Source organism: Vespa crabro, chromosome 7 (assembly GCF_910589235.1).
Source record: "Vespa crabro chromosome 7, iyVesCrab1.2, whole genome shotgun sequence".
NCBI lineage: Eukaryota > Metazoa > Arthropoda > Insecta > Hymenoptera > Vespidae > Vespa > Vespa crabro.
This window is the reverse complement of record NC_060961.1, coordinates 1,135,095-1,155,000: the sequence shown is the minus strand read 5'-3', so window position 1 is coordinate 1,155,000 and position 19,906 is coordinate 1,135,095. Positions and strand designations below refer to the sequence as shown.

The window sequence follows — 19,906 nt, the reverse complement described above, 5'->3', positions numbered from 1 at the left end:
GATTATTCAAGATGGCGCTACTACAAACCTTCCACACGAACGTTTGGCGGTAATTTTCAAATGCTATTTATAACTGCTTATTCGATTTATATAACATATTTCAAAATATTCCATCGCATTACAATCGTAAAATTTATTTTACAAATTATATAACATTTCTTATTATTCTTACATTAATATCTACGGTGGAACGCTATTTATATCATAGTCGTTTAATATTTTGAATGTTATCGATCAGTTTTATTAATTATAATTAATTCGCTTATTATTAATAATTAAATTATATCACTTTTATATTTATATGTATATGTGTGTGTGTGTGTTTGTATGATATATGCAATTCTGATTTGATCCTAATAATTTGTTATCAACCTAATTTCTTTTTTGCTGTATTCCTAATTCTAAAGATTGTTGATATTCCGAAATTATTTTTTCTTGTACTTCTAATCCACATGGACTGTATCTTGAATATTCCATAGTAAATTCACCCTTGCCTTCGGTCGAACTTCGTAATTCTCTTATATAACCGAACATATCATTAAGAGGTATTTCAGCGTTTATAATGAACCATCCTTCATTGACGTCTGTGTTAACTATAATGCCTCGCTTTTTATTAACATGTCCTATTATGACACCCTAAGTATAAAAAAATAATTTATCCGATTAAATTCAATATTGATTAAAATTTGATATCATTGGATATATCTTACCTGAAATTCTTCCGGTGCTATTATTTCTACTAACATAATGGGCTCTAAGATATACCATGAACCTGATTCGAATGCATCTCTCATGGCTCCTTGAGCAGCTAAATTAAAAGCGTAATCCGAAGAGTCAACGCAATGCTGCATACCATCAATCAATCTAAATTTCAAGCCAGATAATTTATGTCCGCTGAGATATCCTTTCTGACACATAAATCTGAAGCCCTTTTCAATACCAGGTATATATTGTTTTGAAATGTTCATTCCGACGGTTTCATCCGAGAATAGAAGTTCAGTATTTTGTTCAGCAGGCAATGGCTAAAAATAATTTTTCTTTCTAATCGTAATCCTCTAATAAAAAATATATTGTTTATATACATACATATATATATATATATATATATATATATATATATATATATATATATATGCATGTATGAGTATTCTTTTACCTCCAAAATACCAATCACACGTCCATATTGACCCGCTCCACCAGATTGTTTCTTGTGAAGGTAATCAAAATTATATGGTTCTCGTAATGTTTCACGAAATGCAACTTTAGGTTTACCAAGTATAACCGGACAATTATATTCACGTTCTAATCTTTGCGCATAGATTTCTAAATGAAGTTCGCCCATTCCAGAAACTATATTTTCCTAAAAACGTTTGTTGTTTTTTTTTAACATTATTACGTTTATTATTATACGGATATAATCAATATGAAAAATCTTGAAATTTTTTTTACACGTTATTACCTTATTATCTGCATCATAGTAAAAGTGGAACGTCGGATCTTCCTTTGTAAATCTTGATATACCTTTCGAGAAATATTCACGATCTTTGTTATTTTTTACTTGAATTGACATAGATACAACAGGATCGGGCACGTGAATTGATTCCAAAGATAACTGTAACTTTGGATTGGTAACAAAGGAGTCACCTGATGCACAATCTATGCCAAATAATGCAAAGATATCTCCAGCATAAATTGAATCAACGTCTTCCAATTGATTTGCATGAAGACGAATTAATCTAGCTACGCGCACCTAAATATGTTTATATATATATATTTAAAATATATATTTAAAATTAATAATGTAAATTATATATGTTTTTATAAAAAGCAAACAAACCTTTTTATTTGTTCTAGTATTATAAATAAAATCTGTTTTTTTCAACATTCCTTGATAGCATCGAAAGTATGTTAATTGTCCAAATTTTCCAAGTTCTAATTTAAAAGCTAAACTGACAAAGGGATGCTTGTCAGAGCGCATAGGATTTAAAATAATTTTCTTACTTTCATCGCTGTGAATAAAAAAAAAAAAATTATTTTACAAATTACATTATTACAAAATAATCATTTAATTAATTGTTAAATATAAATTGATATATTGATAAATAAATTTTACCCAGTGCTCTCATCAAAAGCCAAATTTTCAATTTCGCCTGGATTTGGTAAGTAATCAATAACTGCATCTAGCAATGGCTGGACTCCCTTATTTTTTAAAGCACTTCCAACGAGAACAGGAGTGAATGTTCTTTTTAAACAAGATCTTCTTATTGCATCCTTTATATCTTTTTCTGTAGGTTTTATCTCGTTTAAGAACAATTCACCAAACACATCATCGACATTGCTCAAATGTTCAATTAATTCTAATCTCGTATCATCTGCTTCTGCAAATACATTATACACGATTTATTAATATTTATCAATTATATATATATATATAAAAGAAAAAAAATCAACATATATTCTCTTACATACCAACTCTCATATTCTTAGGAATTTCATCTTCCCTTACTTTTTCTCCAAAATTGCCATCAAAATATAATGCTTTTTGAGAAATTAAATCTATTATTCCTTTACAGTTACTTTCTAAACCAATAGGTAATTGAATAAAAGCTGCATTATGTCTTAGTTTTGTTCTCATTTGTTCTAATACTCTTCTTGGATTAGCGCTCATTCTATCTAATTTATTTATGAATGCTAAACATGGTACATTGTATCTTTGCATTTGACGATTAACAGTAAGAGTTTGCGATTGAACACCCCCGACCGCACATAAAACCAATATTGCGCCGTCCAATACACGTAAAGATCTTTCTACTTCTACAGTAAAATCTACGTGTCCAGGCGTATCAATAATATTAATATTATGATCCTGCCATAATGTATAAGTTGCAGCAGATTGAATAGTTATTCCTCTTTGTCTTTCTAATTCCATACTGTCCATCGTAGCACCAACATTATCCTTACCTTTTACCTATTATAATGACAATTTTATATAATATAATAATATATAATGAAATAAAGAATAACTGATAAGTATTTGTAAGTATTTACTTCGTGCATTTCTTCTATACGTCCAGTATAATATAATATACGTTCTGTCAATGTCGTTTTGCCAGAATCTATGTGAGCAGATATACCAATATTTCTGATCTTTTCGATAGATTTATGCTCAGCAAATTTTGCATGAGTTGACCAAAATCGTACATTTTGCTGTAAATTTAATGACAAAGTCAAATCATATCAAGTTATTTTTATCTGGATTATTATCCAATTATAAAGAGGTTAGAATTTTTACCTTGGAACTACATATATTCAATTGCGATAATCGGCTCAAATTTATAGACCGACTTAAAACTGTTATTATTGTCATGATGTTTCAACTGTTTTCTTTTTTTGTGCTTTCACGTAATTTCACGTCAAATACTTTTTTTTTTTTTTTTTTTAATATATTAAGAATATTATAAAACTAACTATACGAATGAAAGGACGAATGTACCTACATTGAAAAAAGCGCTATCTCTTATATACTTTGAACTACTAGCTTACTTTAGTTTATTATCCTATCGATCATGTAGCATTAATCGATAATAATTGAAAGCGTGAAAGTTAAAAGAAATGATTAATTTTTTAATGTGACTTAAATAATTTTACATTATATCGAAAGTTATCATTATTTATTAACAATCCTATCTTATGTTCATAATTTCCAAGAACAATTATTAATTATTTCACAATTTTATCGTACACTATACAAAACGACATTGGCGTATACTTTATAAGTTTATATTTTACATGTTTATTAAAATAAAAGTGTAAGAATAATATTGGAAATAATAATGCCATTACCTGCTGCCTTAGTTGCACGTCTTGCAAAACGTGGACTTATATCGGGTTCAGAAAAACATGGTATGACATAACCTTAAAATAATTGTTTACAATTGAAATTCATTGTCAAACATAAGTTCTATAAAAAGAAAAAAAAAAAAAATTGAAAGAAAAGAAAAAAATAATAGCTTAGCTTCTTTATATCATTTACTTATATTATCTTCATATTAAATTTATAGATTCTACAAAGAAAGAAGCAAAAAAAAAGGTGCACGAGGAGGTAATTGCTGAGGATTATGATAATGCCAAGGATGAAATTACTGAAATTGATATTTCTCAAAAATTTATGGTAAGGATAAATTTAATATGAAATTTAAGTTTATTAATGAAAAGATCTTATGTGATATATTTTTTACAGGGTTACAGTGGTTGTCCTAATAAATATAATATTTATCATGAATGTACAAAAAAATGTAAAGAGTTATGGGGACTTGGTCATATTCAACCTTCAGATAAATATTTGAAACGTCAAATGAAATTAATACAGAGGTATCCTTTACCAGAAACATGGAAAGCAGTATATGATCCAGGATCGTAAGTAAACATGTTAATATATTATTAAATGGTGATTAATTTATAATATATCATTAACATGAAAATATAGAGGCCAGCATTATTATTGGGATTGGTCATCAGATTTAGTTGCTTGGTTACCACCTGGTCATCCTAAATGTCAAATATCTCAACCGGCATCTCAGTTACGTGAAGAATTACATCTTAAAGCAGCTGATCAAGATGATAATATGTCAAGTGATGATAGTGGAAGTGAACAAGAACCTATGGAAGTAAATACTTGTGTTTTTTCACTTATCTTATGTATATATAAATATGTACATTATTTATCATAAATTTTGGAATCATTCTATATACAGGTAGACGAAGCTGAACCAAAAAGAGAGCGTAAAATAGAAAATAGAGGCAAGTATAAAGGTGCAGACAATAAAAGACATCAAAGATTAGATAAACCTGAAAACAAAGACAAAAAGGATCGTACTTTGGATCCTATGGATCCAGCGTCCTACAGTGACATTCCAAGGTATAAAAAAAAATACACCTATTATACTTCATACTGTATTTTTTTTTTTTTTTGCATTTCTTATGACAAAACGCAATTTTTTTTTCTTTTTTTTTTTTTTTAATGTCTTATAGAGGAAAATGGTCAGATGGATTAGCTAGACATAACGAAGCTAAGACAGGTGCAGATACTACAGCTTCGGGGCCACTTTATCAAATGAGACCATATCCAAGTCCAGGCGCAGTTCTTAGATCAAATAGAGCAAGTAAACCGGAATCTGAAAATAATGGTAAACCTAAAGTATCGTTTCCTGAAAAACCAGAATGAATAAATATAATAAATGTTTTTTTCCACTGTCAATGTTCATCTGATCCAAATAAATTATTTTTTTCTAAATCATACGTATCAACCATATTAATTTGAAGTATATTATAATTTTCTTATTAATATTGAAAACCATTGTTATCATTATTATTCGATTATTTCAAATATAAAACTCGAATAAAATTACAATACATAACCTTGTCCTAACCAATTTCAACTTTTATGTTACAATAAAATGAATATATCGCGAAAAAGAAAATCGTCGATTAATAATTAAATTCTTCACTCCTTCCTCCTCCTCCCTCCCCCCCACAACCGCATCCCTTTATATGGAACCATACGTGTTATGAAATGAAAAGAAAAAAAATTTTTCTTCCGCGTTTAATCTCATATCGCAGTATTGCCAATAGATTTAATTCGCTTGGTAGAGGTTAAAGGTGATCTTGGCCTAGTTTATCGTTGAACGATGCGGGGGAGCGTACTCGATATTCGCAAGGGAGGCAGTTTGGCACGCGATAAAAGGGTTGCAATTAAAAGTGTTCACATGAGATATTGTGCGAATAGTGTTTAAATGAGAGTAAAGAGAAAATGGTAATTTCTTTGTTTAAAATGTTTACGATAGAAAGAAACGGATGGACTCTTGGTAGTTAATGCGCAGAAAAGGAAACGAAAAAATCAAGCGAGCACCCAGAGAAAGTTTATATATATATATGTATATATATATATATATATATATATATATATATATATAAATAGGTGATATATATATATATATATATATATATATATATATCATCTTTTCCGTACACACATGTATCTCGGAACGTTATCAGGGTGCATCGTGAACGTTTCTGCAAACGTCAGTGATTGGTGTTAATTGTTTGGTACGACAAAGTGAATTCAATTTATTCGCAAGGCAGTGATCGAACACCAACGCAAAAATAGTTATCAAATAGCTGAAGGAATTTTCCAAGTGAAAGAAAAGAAAAGAAGATAGAATAAAAAAAGGAAAAAAAAAAAAAAAACAAAGCGAAGAAAGAAAGAAATAACCGATAACAGTTTATACATATTCTTTCTTTTTTTTTTCTTTTTTTTTTTTTTTTGTTTTTTGTTTTTTTTTTTTCTTTATGTTAGATGCACGCGCGTGATGCACTACAATAATCAACGAAGGATCTTATCTCTATTCTTTCGATTCGGTCAAAACGTTTATATATTTTCATATTCGTTATCTCTATTTTCAATATTTCTTCACGCGTCTCTCTAGCAAAAAAGAAAAGAAAAAGAAAAAAAAAAAGAGAGAAGAAGTCCATGAATAATTATTTTCTGCTCCAGTTTAACTTCGATCCTTCGAATATTATAAGACGCGAACGGATCATGTGCAATCCCGTGAATTAAACGTGACAGAAAGGTTAGCTCGTCGTTAGGCATACAACGGACAGGTATGACAGGCTCTTCGTTTCCCGCCGTTCGATTTCAAATTTGGATGTTATCATTCGTACGTGTTTATTATCCATTGTATTTAAATCCTTACGTAGACGTTTAGTTGTGAGAGGAAAAAAAAAAAAAAGAAAATAAAAGAATCGTTCGAAATAACACCGATATGGCACGCAATGCGAAACATTTGCCATAGATAATTACGTTTTATTGTGCAATATTCAATTCAATTTATTTTTATTGTTATATTATGATCCGTGTTCAATGTTCGTCATTTCATAACTATTTTAATACTCTTCAATTTTATATATATATATATATATCATGCGTGAGATTTTTATTTTCATTCCTTATTCTGTTTTTTGTTCTTTTTTTTTTCAGCAGATGTCTCCAATTAATTGGGATTTTTATGTGAAATAATTATTATTGTATCATATCGTAGTCAAATCATGTGATTCTCATGACTCCTTTGAGAAAATATCCACATCTATCGTGGATGTTAAAAGCGTTATGTGCACATAGGAATGATAGATAAGAATAAATCCAGCCGAATGGTAAGACTCCAATGGATGTATATAGTTTTATATTAATTATTTCTAATCCTGTTTGTTTTGTTTTTCTCTCTTCTCCTTTCTTTTTTCTCATTTCTTCTTTTCTTTTTTTTCCTTTTTTTTTTTTTATATGTATATATATATTTTTTATCTTTTGGTCTAATATATCCAAATAACATGGACTTATAATCCAATTCAATTTGTATGGCAAAAATATTTTCCTGAAGTACTTTCACTGATGTCTATTATTCTTATCTTTTTAATTTATCTTATCTTTATGACATGTGGTGGTAGTAAGTCTTCATTATTATTAGCTCTAGTAAGTATTCATAATTACAATATTCTGAGAATTATTTCAAAGAGATACATTAACTTTTTTCTTATTGCATTTGTATTATTCTTTATTTGTTGTTTTTATAATGATATTTTCTTTTCTTTTTATTTTCTTTTTTTTTTTTTTTTTTTTTTTGTAATAATATATATATGTATCATCGTTTTGTTTATGTTCTAACCGATTAATTTAATATGTTTTAATTATTATTTATCAATGGAATTTATATTGTCAAATTTATAGACTGATTAGATTTAGTGATCACAAGAGTTGCATTTCCATGTATCATCATGGCAATTGGAAATATTATTTGCGGTGCAAATACTCCTAAAGTCAAGAGAAAAAAGGCAAAGGTATAATATGTATTTTTTTTTCTTTTTTTGCCATTGTAATTTTTTCTTCCTTTTTTTTTTTATTTGTTCTTTTTTTTCTTTTCTTTTTAATTCTTTTCATTTAAATTATTAACAAGGATTTACTTCAGGTATTTTATCTTATAGTACTCTATTGCCATGTTATAGATCATTAAAGACTACTATGAAAAAATTATTGATTTTCTTCTATTTATGTATTATAATAAAAGTAAAATATATTAAGTTTCAAATGATCGATATATATAAATATATATATATATATATATATATATATATATATATGTATGTATGTATGTATGTATGTATGTATGTATGTATGTATGTATGTATGTGCATGTTATATCTCTATATTTTATATTTCAGGCAACCGAACGCAGTTGGATAGAAGCAACTTTTCAAAAAAGAGAATGTTCCAAGTTTATTCCAAGTGCTAAGGATGAACATAGGTAAAAATATACATTATTGTTATATTTATTGGATAATTATAAATATATTACATTTATAATTCTTTATGGGTGTGAACTATGTATTTATGTATTTTATTTTATATCAAATAGACAATAGTTCTATTTTACAAATTTATATATTATATAACATGATAAGGCATTTAGAAAATGTACTGTTTTGAGAGTTCTCAAAAATAAAAATCATTCTAATAATATATAATATTGTTCAATTAGATAAAAATAGATTATATGGGCTGTAGTGTATGTATTTTTAATCTATTACTAAACATATTTTTTAAATAATACATAGACATACTTTGTAAGTATATGCACTGCATATGTATATCACTATAATTATATCACTATTTTAACTAAGAATTTTAGATGCATTATAAATCAGAATTCGGCGTGTGCTATTCAGTGTGTTTTATAATTTAATCTACTTATTTTAAGAATAGTTTTTTAACAAGTCGTGAATTAAAAAATGTAATTCAAAATTGTATTATTTGTGTACTTATTTTTAATACTCTATTACATCATTCTAGTGAGTTGGAAACTAGAGAATATGTTACATCATCTTGGCTGTCACTAACTGCTTTACTAGCTTTCTTATTTATTGTACCAAGTCTTTTTCAAACATTGAAGCCAAACTTGTCATGCACACATCTTTTATTTCTAACATATTTCATTTCAATGTACAATAATGTAAAAAAAAAATATCTTTTTTACGTCTTTTCAATATCCATAAGTTTTATTTTAATAATTCATTCAATTACAATAACAATGTGTTTCATTTGTTTTATATATCATATTTATTTTATGGAAGAAGAGAGAAAAAAAAAACAGATTTAATTTATATTATATTGTGTTGTGATATATTTAACTTATGATTTTTTTTCAATTATTTATACGTTCAATGTTGTGTTTTTGTATATTCATTTCCATTTGATTTATTTTTCCTGATTTCATTCCGTTTATAGGTTCACAGAAGTACAGGGAGATAAGAATGCAGAATACGATGTGATCACTTCTTCCAGGTGAGGTTTCATTGTGGATTCTGCTATAATCGTCATTTCGTATGCTGCTTTCTTATGATCATAAAATTCATTCTTAATATATTTTATTTATTATATTAATATTTGTAATGAATATAATAATTCATTCGTGAAATTCATTCGTTTTTTCTTTTACTTTTTATTTTGCTTTATGTTTAGTGACTGACATTTATTGCATATGTGTATACACACATATGTTCATAGCTTATTTCTCATGCGTTATAATTAACTTTTGATCGTGTTATCCAGTTCCAAAAATCCTGAAAGTATATTATGGGAATGTCATACTTTATAGCATACGCAAAGAAATATTAAATGCAATACAGCAGTATGTATCAAAATAATTATTATATTATGTAAGAAAATTAAGTGAATTTAAAGAAAAAAAAATATATATATATAATATTATATTTATATTATTATATTAATATTATTATATATATAAAATCTTAATTTAAAGAGCTAAGCATTAGGTATGGTTTGAGAACTTCTCTATCAAATAAATAATTCATTGTTTATAAAGACAAATAACTATAATTTGTAATTACAGATGTTGTTGTGGTTATTCTTATACATACCATTGTGGGACTGGAGCAGATGTTCCAAGTTATGCCAACAGTGGTTCCATAGAAAAAGAACGTGAGCAATGGTCTCCAGGAAAAAATACAAATCCTTATCCAACCGATGCATATGGTACTATTGAATTTCAAGGTGGACCACATCCAACTAAAGCACAAGTATAATCAATATTACATAAAATTTATAATTATATTTTTATAATCATATAACAATATCAAATATGTTTTTAGTATGTAAGATTAGCTCATGATACTCGGCCAGAACCTATAGTACAATTATTGTGTCGAGAATGGAATTTAGGATTACCTAAATTATTAATTACTGTTCATGGTGGCCGACCAAATTTTGAATTACAGCCAAGTTTGAAAAAAGTTTTACGTAAAGGTTTATTGAAAGCTGCTAAAACAACTGGAGCTTGGATTTTCACAGGAGGAACAAATACAGGTTTGTTGTATAATTTAATGACGATTAATAAAAAAAAATCGACCGAATAAGAAATATCTTACTGGTATCATCGTAATCATTCTTTCTTCTTTATAATATCGTATTCATAATATTTTTTTCTTTTTTTTTTTTTTTTTTTTTTTTTTAATTAACATTTATATTTTAGGAGTTACACGTCAAGTTGGCGATGCTTTGCTATTAGAACGATCACAACGACAGGGTCGAGTAGTAAGCATAGGTATAGCTCCATGGGGGGTATTAGATAAAAATCACGAATTAATAGGACGTGGTGAAGAGGTACCATATGATTGCCTTTCTTCTCCTTGGTAAAAAAAATAATTTTCTTTACGACACAAATTATATCTTAATATGTATATTAATAGACCTCTTTGTTTTCTTTTTTTTTTTTTTCCTAGGACTAAATACACAGTTCTGAATAACCGACATGCTTACTTTTTATTGGTGGATAATGGTACTGAAGGTCGATATGGAGCAGAAATTGTATTGCGTAGAAAATTAGAAAAATATATATCTAATTTAAAACTACAGCCGTGTGAGTCCTAGTACGATAGAAATATGCTTATTTGGTATTTTAGCAATGAAACATAATAGACGATACACTTATATATAATTTTAATTTTATAACATAAAATTATTATTACAGATACACACAGTAGCATACCTGTAGTGGCATTAGTAATTGAAGGAGGAACAAACACGATACGTTCGGTATTAGAATATGTTACAGATGTTCCTCCAGTTCCTGTTGTTGTTTGCGATGGATCAGGACGTGCAGCTGATCTCATCGCTTTTATGCACAAGTAATACTTAACTAAAAGTTAATTAAAACATTCCTTTAAATACTTATAAAATATTTCATCTATAAAAAGAGAAAAATTATATTTAATCTTATAGATATGCTAGTGAAGGAGATGGTGAAACTGGAGATGGTGAAGGACCGTTGGAAAGTATGAGAGAACATCTTCTGGAAACCATTAAACGCACTTTTAAAGTTTCTGTTGAACAAACAAATCAATTGTATTCTGAATTACTCCAATGTACCCGTAAGAAACATCTGGTATGATATTCAATAAAACATAATATTTATAACAAAGCTCATTGGATATGACAGCAAGGAGCGTTCGGTATAATCGAACTAAAAAGAAAAAGAAAAAGAAAGAAAATAAATAAATAAATAATATTATTTATTTTCAGATAACCGTATTCAGGATAACGCAAGATCGTCCACAAGAATTGGATCAAACAATATTAACAGCTTTATTTAAATCCAAACAATTATCTCCAGCCGAACAATTATCATTGTCTTTAATATGGAATAGAGTGGACATAGCTCGTAGTGAAATTTTTGTATATGGTCAAAAATGGCCGGCGGGTGCATTGGAGCAAGCTATGATGCAAGCTTTACAACACGATAGAATCGATTTCGTTAAATTACTTTTGGAAAATGGCGTATCCATGAGAAAATTTTTATCTATACCTCGTTTGGAAGAACTTTATAACACAGTAGGTCCTTTATCACTTTAGAATATTATTATGTTTATATTTTTATACATCAAGATATATTATTAACTATTATGATATAATCAATAATTTTCTTTTTTTTTCTTTTTTTTTTTTTTTTTTTTTTTTGTTTCCTCTTTGATTAATCAGAAAGAAGGCCCATCGAATACATTAGGCTATATTCTGCGAGATGTACGGCCTAATATTCCACGTGGGTACATGTATACATTACATGATATTGGATTAGTAATCAACAAACTCATGGGTGGAGCTTATCGTGCACAATATACACGTAGAAGATTTCGTGTGATTTATACCAAAGTAATGAAAAGATCTGGTGGACAGCAACAACATATGCATCGGAATAGTTGTGTTTTAAGTTCTGGTACTCGTTATTATTCAGGATCTGGTAATAAATCAGACAGTTTGACAATGAGTTTGCTCGCCGAAACTGTTCCTGCTAATAGAGATACACCACTTTTTGATTATCCGTTCAATGAATTACTTATTTGGGCAGTATTAACAAAAAGACAACAAATGGCTTTGTTAATGTGGCAACATGGAGAAGAAGCATTGGCCAAAGCACTTGTTGCCTTGAAATTATATAAAGCAATGGCTCATGAAGCTGCAGAAGATGACCTTGAAACGGAAGTTTACGATGAATTACGTGGTTATGGAAAGGAATTTGAAAATATTGGTACAATCAATTTAATTTGTTGAAAGTGAAAAAAAAAAATATATATATATATATAACTATTAATAATATTTTATTTTGTTGAAACAGCTTTGGAGTTATTGGATTACTGCTATCGACAAGACGATGATCAAACACAACAATTATTAACATCAGAACTTCAAAATTGGTCTGGTCAAACTTGTTTATCACTTGCAGTTACTGCTAATCATCGTCCACTTTTAGCGCATCCTTGTAGTCAAATCATTTTAGCAGATTTATGGATGGGTGGTCTTCGTACTCGTAAAAATACTAATTTAAAGGTAAACATGAAAATTAATTTAATTAATTGGATCACGATGGAATTTTTGCAAAAAAAAAAAATTCTTTAATTGTGTATCTTTATGCAAAGGTTGTTCTTGGTCTGTTGTGTCCTGTTTATATATCACGGCTGGAATTTAAAAGTAGAGAGGAATTACAATTAATGCCGCAAACGCAAGAGGAACATTTGATTGCTCTTGAAGATGAAAAAGAAGATAGTGATTCAGAACATGGTACATCAAATGGCCCGGATGTTGAGGTAAATATACGTTAAATTTATCGAAGTGCCTGGCGTCTTAGTCATTTTTTATGACTATGCGACTAAGTGTCCTATCAAAAGTATGTTTATGCATTTTTATATATTTAATTTCATATATATATATATATATATATATATATATATATATATATATATATATATATTTCTTTATATTAATAGTTTGAAAATTAAAAGATATATCATCCATAAAATAAAATTAACTTTCATTTATCAATCATTTTTAAAATGAAATCAATGTATCAATTTTATCATATCTCTCTCATTCTCTCTCTCTCTCTTTCTCTATATATATATATACATATTAACATTTATAAAGGAAATAATAATTATACTATAATAATTATATCATATAATGATAAAAAAATAATTATATTTTTAAAGAGAAATATCTTTTTCCTTAAAAATGTATTTTTGTTACTAATTATGAACTCAGAACACTGGTGGCTGGTTTTAAAGTTACAATATTGTACAGGATGCACACGTAGCTTCTGTAAGCTTTGCATTTACAATAATACATTATTTGCTTATGACTAAAGTAGCACTATAAAAACATTAAGTACATTTTCTCTTTTTTTTTTTTTTCTTTAGTTTATCGTTCAAATTTGAAAAGCTTAATCTCTCTTTCATAAAATCATATAATATTTATCATATTATTGAAAATGTCACTCGCCAATACCGATTAATAAATATATTTTTTTTAATTATTATATATTGCTTTACATAATTCATCGTTTAAATAAATAAAAAATATTCTTTTTTTTTCTTTCTTTCTTTCTTTTTTTTTTTTTTTTTTTTTTTAATTTTATTCCTTGAAACTTATTTTGTCTTTAATATTTTCTAAAAGTAATATTTTTAATATTAACAAATTTTATCCTCATTTATAATTTTAAACCATTTATTATCTCTAATAATATTTATTAAAAATATCACTAATGCCTGATATGAGCGATTTGGAATGTATTGATTGGAATGTTTTGTTGTAAAATTGTCTCATGAGCCATAAGAATTAGTAAACCTTTTTAAAAACAATGTTTCAAGTTGCATTGTCTCAATTTAAAAGTGAAGGTAATATAAAACTCAGTTTTATTGAAGTTGGAATAATTGAGATTGACAATATTTATTCATTATTCATATTGCTCATATAGTATATACACATATATATTATACATATAGGCAGTATTATTAATGTGTAGTAGAATATAGAGATTATGTTGAATGAGTAATTGTATTATTTTCAGTGTATTTCTATTTTCTAAGCGCTTGAAAACATATGTTATTAAACACATTAAGAGGGTACTCATCAGTTGTTAATACGTAGACTGTGTGGGTATGCATAATAATTATTTTTTAGAAACGTCTGCGCAGGAGCCTCAGCATACGCAACAAATGCAGCAGCCATCAAGGCATTAAGGTATATTTATACTAACCTGAGCGCAGCGATTCTCTCTATAAAAACAATTATGCACTTTCTGATGCACCTTCTGGCTGCTTTTGTTTATATGTTTCTTCATATCGTTAGGCATAATTTTATCCGCACTATGTTCTCTTGTTTGTCCACTAAATTTTTCTTGTAGTGAAAACGTATAGTGAAAATGTCCAATTCAAATTAAAGAAGAACGTGTGGATCAGTACTATGTTTTGAAATAAAAGTAATTATCAAAAAAGAAAAAAAGAAAAAAAAAAAAAACAAGAAATATCAAAAAATCTTCCATATATATATATATATATTTGAAAAAAAATTAATTTTGCATTCTATTCCTTTTTTGTTACTCTTAAATGTGAGTAAGGTTTCACAATTGTTTAAATTTTCTTGTGAGCTTCCTTGTTATGAGTTCATTTATTTTAAAGTATTAATTTACTAAACTGCAACTAGAGAATACTGTTAGCATGCTTAGTGTAACTGCTTCATTTTACAAATGTGTTTTATATTCCAATGAAGCCCTCTTTGAATAAATCTTGTTTCCTTTAAAAATGTATGTTTATATAAGAATTCATAAAGATAATATTATTTTCAACGATCTATCCATTGTTGTTTATATAATTGAAAGTAAATATTTTTTCAGTTTTCTCTTTTTCTCGATACCTGAAAATATGTTTTGTCACATTTATGTCACTACCTTTCATATCCTGCATATTACAAAATCTAAATATTGTCTGTTATTTTTACATAACTTTCTAATCTTAGAATGTAATTTGTCATTTTATCCATCTTCTATTTTGTATTTAATCATGAATGCATATTACTAATAGCTTAATATGTTGTCGTCGTCTTCATTACAAATTTTATGTAATTTTTGTTTATTCATATGTCAAATTTTCATATGAGTCTTGCTGCTACTTTGTCAACGAAATAAAAAAAAAAAAGAAAATAATTGTCCATACAGTTATTATTATGAAATACGTGATGTCCCGTATTATACATATGAAATTTCTCACGCTTAATGTGCTTTTGTGTAGGCTTTAATTAGCAGTGAACATTCTACAACAGTTGTAAAAGAAACGATTGTACAAGAAAATGGCAAAGTATTGGCAGATAATGATGAAGGAACACATCGAGCTTATGGCATTCGTTCGGACTATTATGACAACAAAAACAGTAGACCATTACGATTGAAGAAAAAATTGTATGAATTTTATACAGCACCAATTACAAAATTTTGGGCCAATGCTGTAAGTATATTTAAGGATCACAATTTTTTCTTTTTTTTTTTTTTTTTTTTTAATGATTTTATTAATGCAATTCCTTTTAGGAAATTAATATATTTTTGTTTGATATAAATAATAATTAATTTTTTATTTATAACTCTACATTGCTTTAATATTTGGTCTACTATTTCATTTTCAGATAGCATATATTGTCTTTTTACTTTTATTTTCGTATTGTATACTTATACAAATGGGCGAACATCCATCACTAGCAGAAATCTATGCAATTTCTTATATCTGTACATTGGGATGTGAGAAAGTACGCGAAATAGCAACGTCAGAACCGGCAAAGCTCTCACATAAATTTAGCGTTTGGGCCTGGAACATGTGGAATCCTTGCGACGCAGCCGCTATAATATTTTTTCAAATTGGACTTGCTTTGAGATTACGCCATTCAACTTTTGATGTAGGTCGAGTTATATATTGCGTTGATTGTATTTATTGGTATTTAAGAATACTTAATATTCTTGGAGTCAACAAATATCTAGGTATGTCTTATTTAAAAATTTATATTTTAAATACATATAATTTTGAAAATTCCAAAATATGCCATCTATAAGTATATTTAAATACAATATAATTTATTGTGTGTGTATATATATATATATATATATATATATATAGTATATTTCGTAATTGTAAACAATAATTATTGTTGAATAGGTCCATTGGTCACAATGATGGGGAAAATGGTAAAAAACATGATATATTTCGTGGTCCTCTTATTAGTTGTTCTCATGAGTTTTGGAGTATCAAGACAAGCTATATTAAATCCTAATGCAGAGCCAAAATGGCGAATAGTCCGTGATGTACGTATTTTATTTTTCAGCATTTATAGAAAATTATTTCATAATGAATATTTATATTTAATAGACATTTATTTTTTTCTCTATTATAGATTTTTATGGAACCTTATTTCATGCTTTACGGAGAAGTGTATGCGGACAATATAGATCCAGATTGTGGAAATGAACCAGGCATGCCGGAATGTCTTCCAGGTCGTTGGATAACACCAGCAGTTATGTCCGTATATCTTTTAGTTGCGAACATATTATTAATAAATTTGTTAATCGCGGTTTTCAATAATATATTCAACGAGGTTAATGCCGTTGCACATCAAGTATGGATGTTCCAACGTTTTACGGTTGTGATGGAATATGAACAAAAACCAGTTTTACCTCCGCCTCTTATCGCGGTCTGCCATATATATTTATTAGTAAAATATTTATTGAGACACCTGACGCGAGGTAAAAGGAGTACAGGTGAAACATGCGACAATGGTCTCAAACTATTTCTTGAGGCTGACGATATGGAACGTTTATATGATTTTGAAGAAGATTGCGTTGAGGGATATTTTCGTGAGCAAGAACTCAAATTACAAATGTCTACCGAAGAACGGGTTAAAATTACAACGGAAAGGGTTGAAAATATGCATCAGAAAATAGAAGATATTGATAAAAAGGAACATACTCAGAATGCTTCGCTTCAGGTAATTTAAATTAATCGATCGATGATTAAGAGAGAAAAAAAAAAAGGAAGAAGAAAAAGAAAAAAAGCTATGAGAAATATATAAAAATGTTATAAAAATTTATTAAATATTTGATATTGAATTTTCTAGGCCGTAGAATTTCGTATTCGCAAATTGGAAGAATTAAGCGAACAAACATTGGCACATCTTGGCGTAATACATCGTTTCATGGCAACTCACATGCCCAACGAAGGATTTCCTACTTTTGATATAGACATTCGTCAACGTAGAGTCTCCGAAAGATCGGATGCTTTTTCAGAGACTGACTCTCATACCCAATTACCTAGTCTCATATTACGACGTAAAAGGCTTTTGCGTTCTCAAACAGATGCCACTTTCTTAAACATAGAACAACCATTGGAGGACGATGCCTTGAAAAATTCTGAAACGATAACGTCTCGTGAGAATCTAAGTAGAAACGATTCCTCTGTGAGCATCGTCGATCCTCAGAATGTTCAAGAAGACGTTAAGACTACTGCAAGCCAAGAAAGCGAAGTGAGCAAAGATGTAGGAGAAGTGGAATCGACGATAAAAAAAGAAGTATCATTAGAGAGGGAAGTTAGTAGCGAAGCTCCTGCTTCGGAACCATTGAGACAAGACTCGACCGAACGTCCAATTAGACAAAATAGTAGAACTCGTTCTGAATCCGACGACGTGGTAATGATTCCACCGCCAAATATACAAAGAGGTGTTACATGGGCAGAACCACGCGTTGCAGTGATTCCATCGTCCGTAACTTCGGCCGGTAGTACACAAAGATCAATCCTTTTAGCAATGCGCGCCGAATATACTAGTATTACCGACGAATTAGAAAGTTATTGCGGTCTTCTTAGTCCACCAAGAACCCCACCGGTTTCGCCTCCATTATCAAGGAATAGAAATGTATCGGAAATTAATAATCCTGAGATGGCTTGGCAAATAGAGAATGAACATTTAAGGGATGCCGAGGAATGCGATTATCAACAAATGGAAGATTTAATTCAACGGCGTTACAAGGAGGACGAAGATGAATCCAGTAATCCACCTGAGGATGGTGCTACTGCTAATTTCTTTGCCATATCCAACGAACATCGTCAATTGCGAAGATCTTCTGCGATCGATGAAGACTCTCGTAGACCACCACCTACAATCAGCGTTACCAGAGAGATTGAGCAAACACTTTCACGGCCACCTGCGATAAGAGACGCCGAATCTCCCGATCCTAGCGATAAGAATATGAGTACTGTACCAGCGCCAGCTTCTGAAACTATGTGTTGAGGTAATCCAAAACATCATTCACACACTACGTATACTTACTGTGTGTGTGTGTGTGTGTATGCGTGTGTGCATGCATGCATGTGTGTGTGTGTGCGCGCGCGCGCGCGTGTATGTGTGTTTGTGAGAGAGAGAGAGAGAGATCCGGTTCAATGAGGCTATAGCTTAAGTATCTCTTAGTTAGACATTTTTCTTTTTAATTGTAATCAATCGAATTTGTACAATGAATCGTAGAGTTCTCATTTTCTCGAGAGAATTCATAATATCCAACGTTAAAGAGCATGGAGCGAACGTAAAAGAATTTTGCCGTCTTGCAAAATCTTTGCCTTTCTTATTTTTTTTTTTTTTTTTTTTTTTTAGATCGATTGCTCTGCGAGCAATTGAACGATCATTTTTTTTCATATCTTCTTATTCGCTAATAAGATCATTTAGTGTATTCAATACGTTCAAATAATGCACACATAATAACACATTTTGTTTATAAGATAAGGCACTTTTGAGAATTTGACATTTTTACGTGAGCACTTTTGGTATCTTTTGTGAACTTGAAGCTATATAGAGTTCACTAATGGCATAAATTTTTGTGCCTATTTTGGTGGTACAATGTCAACCGTAATAATCCATAAAAAAAAAAAAAAAGAAAAAAAAATATCGATTGTTAAGCCTTTTTATATATATTAAAAAAAAAAAAAAAGAAAAAAAAAGAAAAAAGGAAAAAAAACGAAGAAAAGAAGAAAAAGACAAAAAAAATCGTCATTTATGAGATCTTTTCATATGATCATAACGAAAATATGTACTACTTCTTCATTTGTACTTAGGAAATTATTATATTACTGTTTATTATATATACATACATATATATATATATATATATATATATATATATATATATGTTGGCTATAAAACAGTAATACAATATTATAAATAAACTATCGACATTTGTATGGTTATAAACACTTTAGTGTCACCATACATTTGGAATTTTACTTTTCAATATATAGTACTTAGCGCTTTTATTTCATATAGAAAGTTTTTCTTTTTTTAACTAAATATCTTTTAAAAAGCTTTAAGCAGGAATTGTAAACGTTTACGAATATTTATTAAAAATGTAATACATATGAGAGAACGAAAAATCAAAGATTATATATATATATATATATATATATATATATATTTATATATATATGTAAA

General features: G+C 28.6%; 3 protein-coding genes and 1 long non-coding RNA gene across 20 annotated transcripts; 2 read left to right on the top strand and 2 right to left on the bottom strand.

The window, feature by feature from the left end:
• Nucleotides 1-108: 108 nt before the first annotated feature.
• LOC124425395 (elongation factor G, mitochondrial) lies at nt 109-3,497 on the bottom strand. The gene is made up of 9 exons (XM_046965680.1): nt 3,293-3,497; nt 3,049-3,207; nt 2,470-2,968; nt 2,114-2,378; nt 1,838-2,009; nt 1,460-1,750; nt 1,157-1,360; nt 711-1,022; nt 109-636 (listed from the first exon to the last, which is right to left on the bottom strand). The coding sequence occupies exons 1-9, from the start codon at nt 3,365-3,367 to the stop codon at nt 373-375; spliced, it is 2,241 nt and encodes a 746-aa protein (XP_046821636.1). The 5' UTR covers nt 3,368-3,497; the 3' UTR covers nt 109-372.
• Nucleotides 3,498-3,573: 76 nt separating this feature from the next.
• LOC124425396 (polyglutamine-binding protein 1) lies at nt 3,574-5,298 on the top strand. The gene is made up of 6 exons (XM_046965681.1): nt 3,574-3,903; nt 4,062-4,171; nt 4,241-4,416; nt 4,487-4,667; nt 4,755-4,918; nt 5,032-5,298. The coding sequence occupies exons 1-6, from the start codon at nt 3,834-3,836 to the stop codon at nt 5,222-5,224; spliced, it is 894 nt and encodes a 297-aa protein (XP_046821637.1). The 5' UTR covers nt 3,574-3,833; the 3' UTR covers nt 5,225-5,298.
• Nucleotides 4,940-5,557, bottom strand: LOC124425397. Its single transcript, XR_006942497.1, has 2 exons — nt 5,419-5,557; nt 4,940-5,174 (listed from the first exon to the last, which is right to left on the bottom strand). It is a non-coding gene; the product is annotated as an uncharacterized LOC124425397 (long non-coding RNA).
• Nucleotides 5,558-5,674: 117 nt separating this feature from the next.
• LOC124425393 (transient receptor potential cation channel trpm) lies at nt 5,675-19,836 on the top strand. Of its 17 annotated transcripts, none has more exons than XM_046965664.1 (22): nt 5,694-5,812; nt 6,554-6,716; nt 7,040-7,209; nt 7,781-7,890; nt 8,272-8,354; nt 9,335-9,391; nt 9,960-10,146; nt 10,219-10,432; nt 10,599-10,758; nt 10,849-10,985; nt 11,097-11,253; nt 11,348-11,510; nt 11,648-11,956; nt 12,104-12,650; nt 12,738-12,949; nt 13,039-13,206; nt 14,579-14,638; nt 15,685-15,897; nt 16,073-16,421; nt 16,597-16,742; nt 16,832-17,422; nt 17,552-19,836. In XM_046965664.1, exons 4-22 carry the CDS (start codon nt 7,828-7,830, stop codon nt 18,716-18,718), a joined length of 4,983 nt encoding a protein of 1,660 aa, XP_046821620.1. In that variant the 5' UTR covers nt 5,694-5,812; nt 6,554-6,716; nt 7,040-7,209; nt 7,781-7,827; the 3' UTR covers nt 18,719-19,836. The 17 variants fall into 17 exon arrangements, with proteins under 17 accessions (XP_046821618.1, XP_046821624.1, XP_046821631.1 ...); XM_046965665.1 differs by lacking the exon at nt 5,694-5,812 and adding an exon at nt 6,052-6,105; XM_046965662.1 differs by lacking the exon at nt 6,554-6,716 and having other exon boundaries at nt 5,675-5,812.
• Nucleotides 19,837-19,906: the final 70 nt, after the last annotated feature.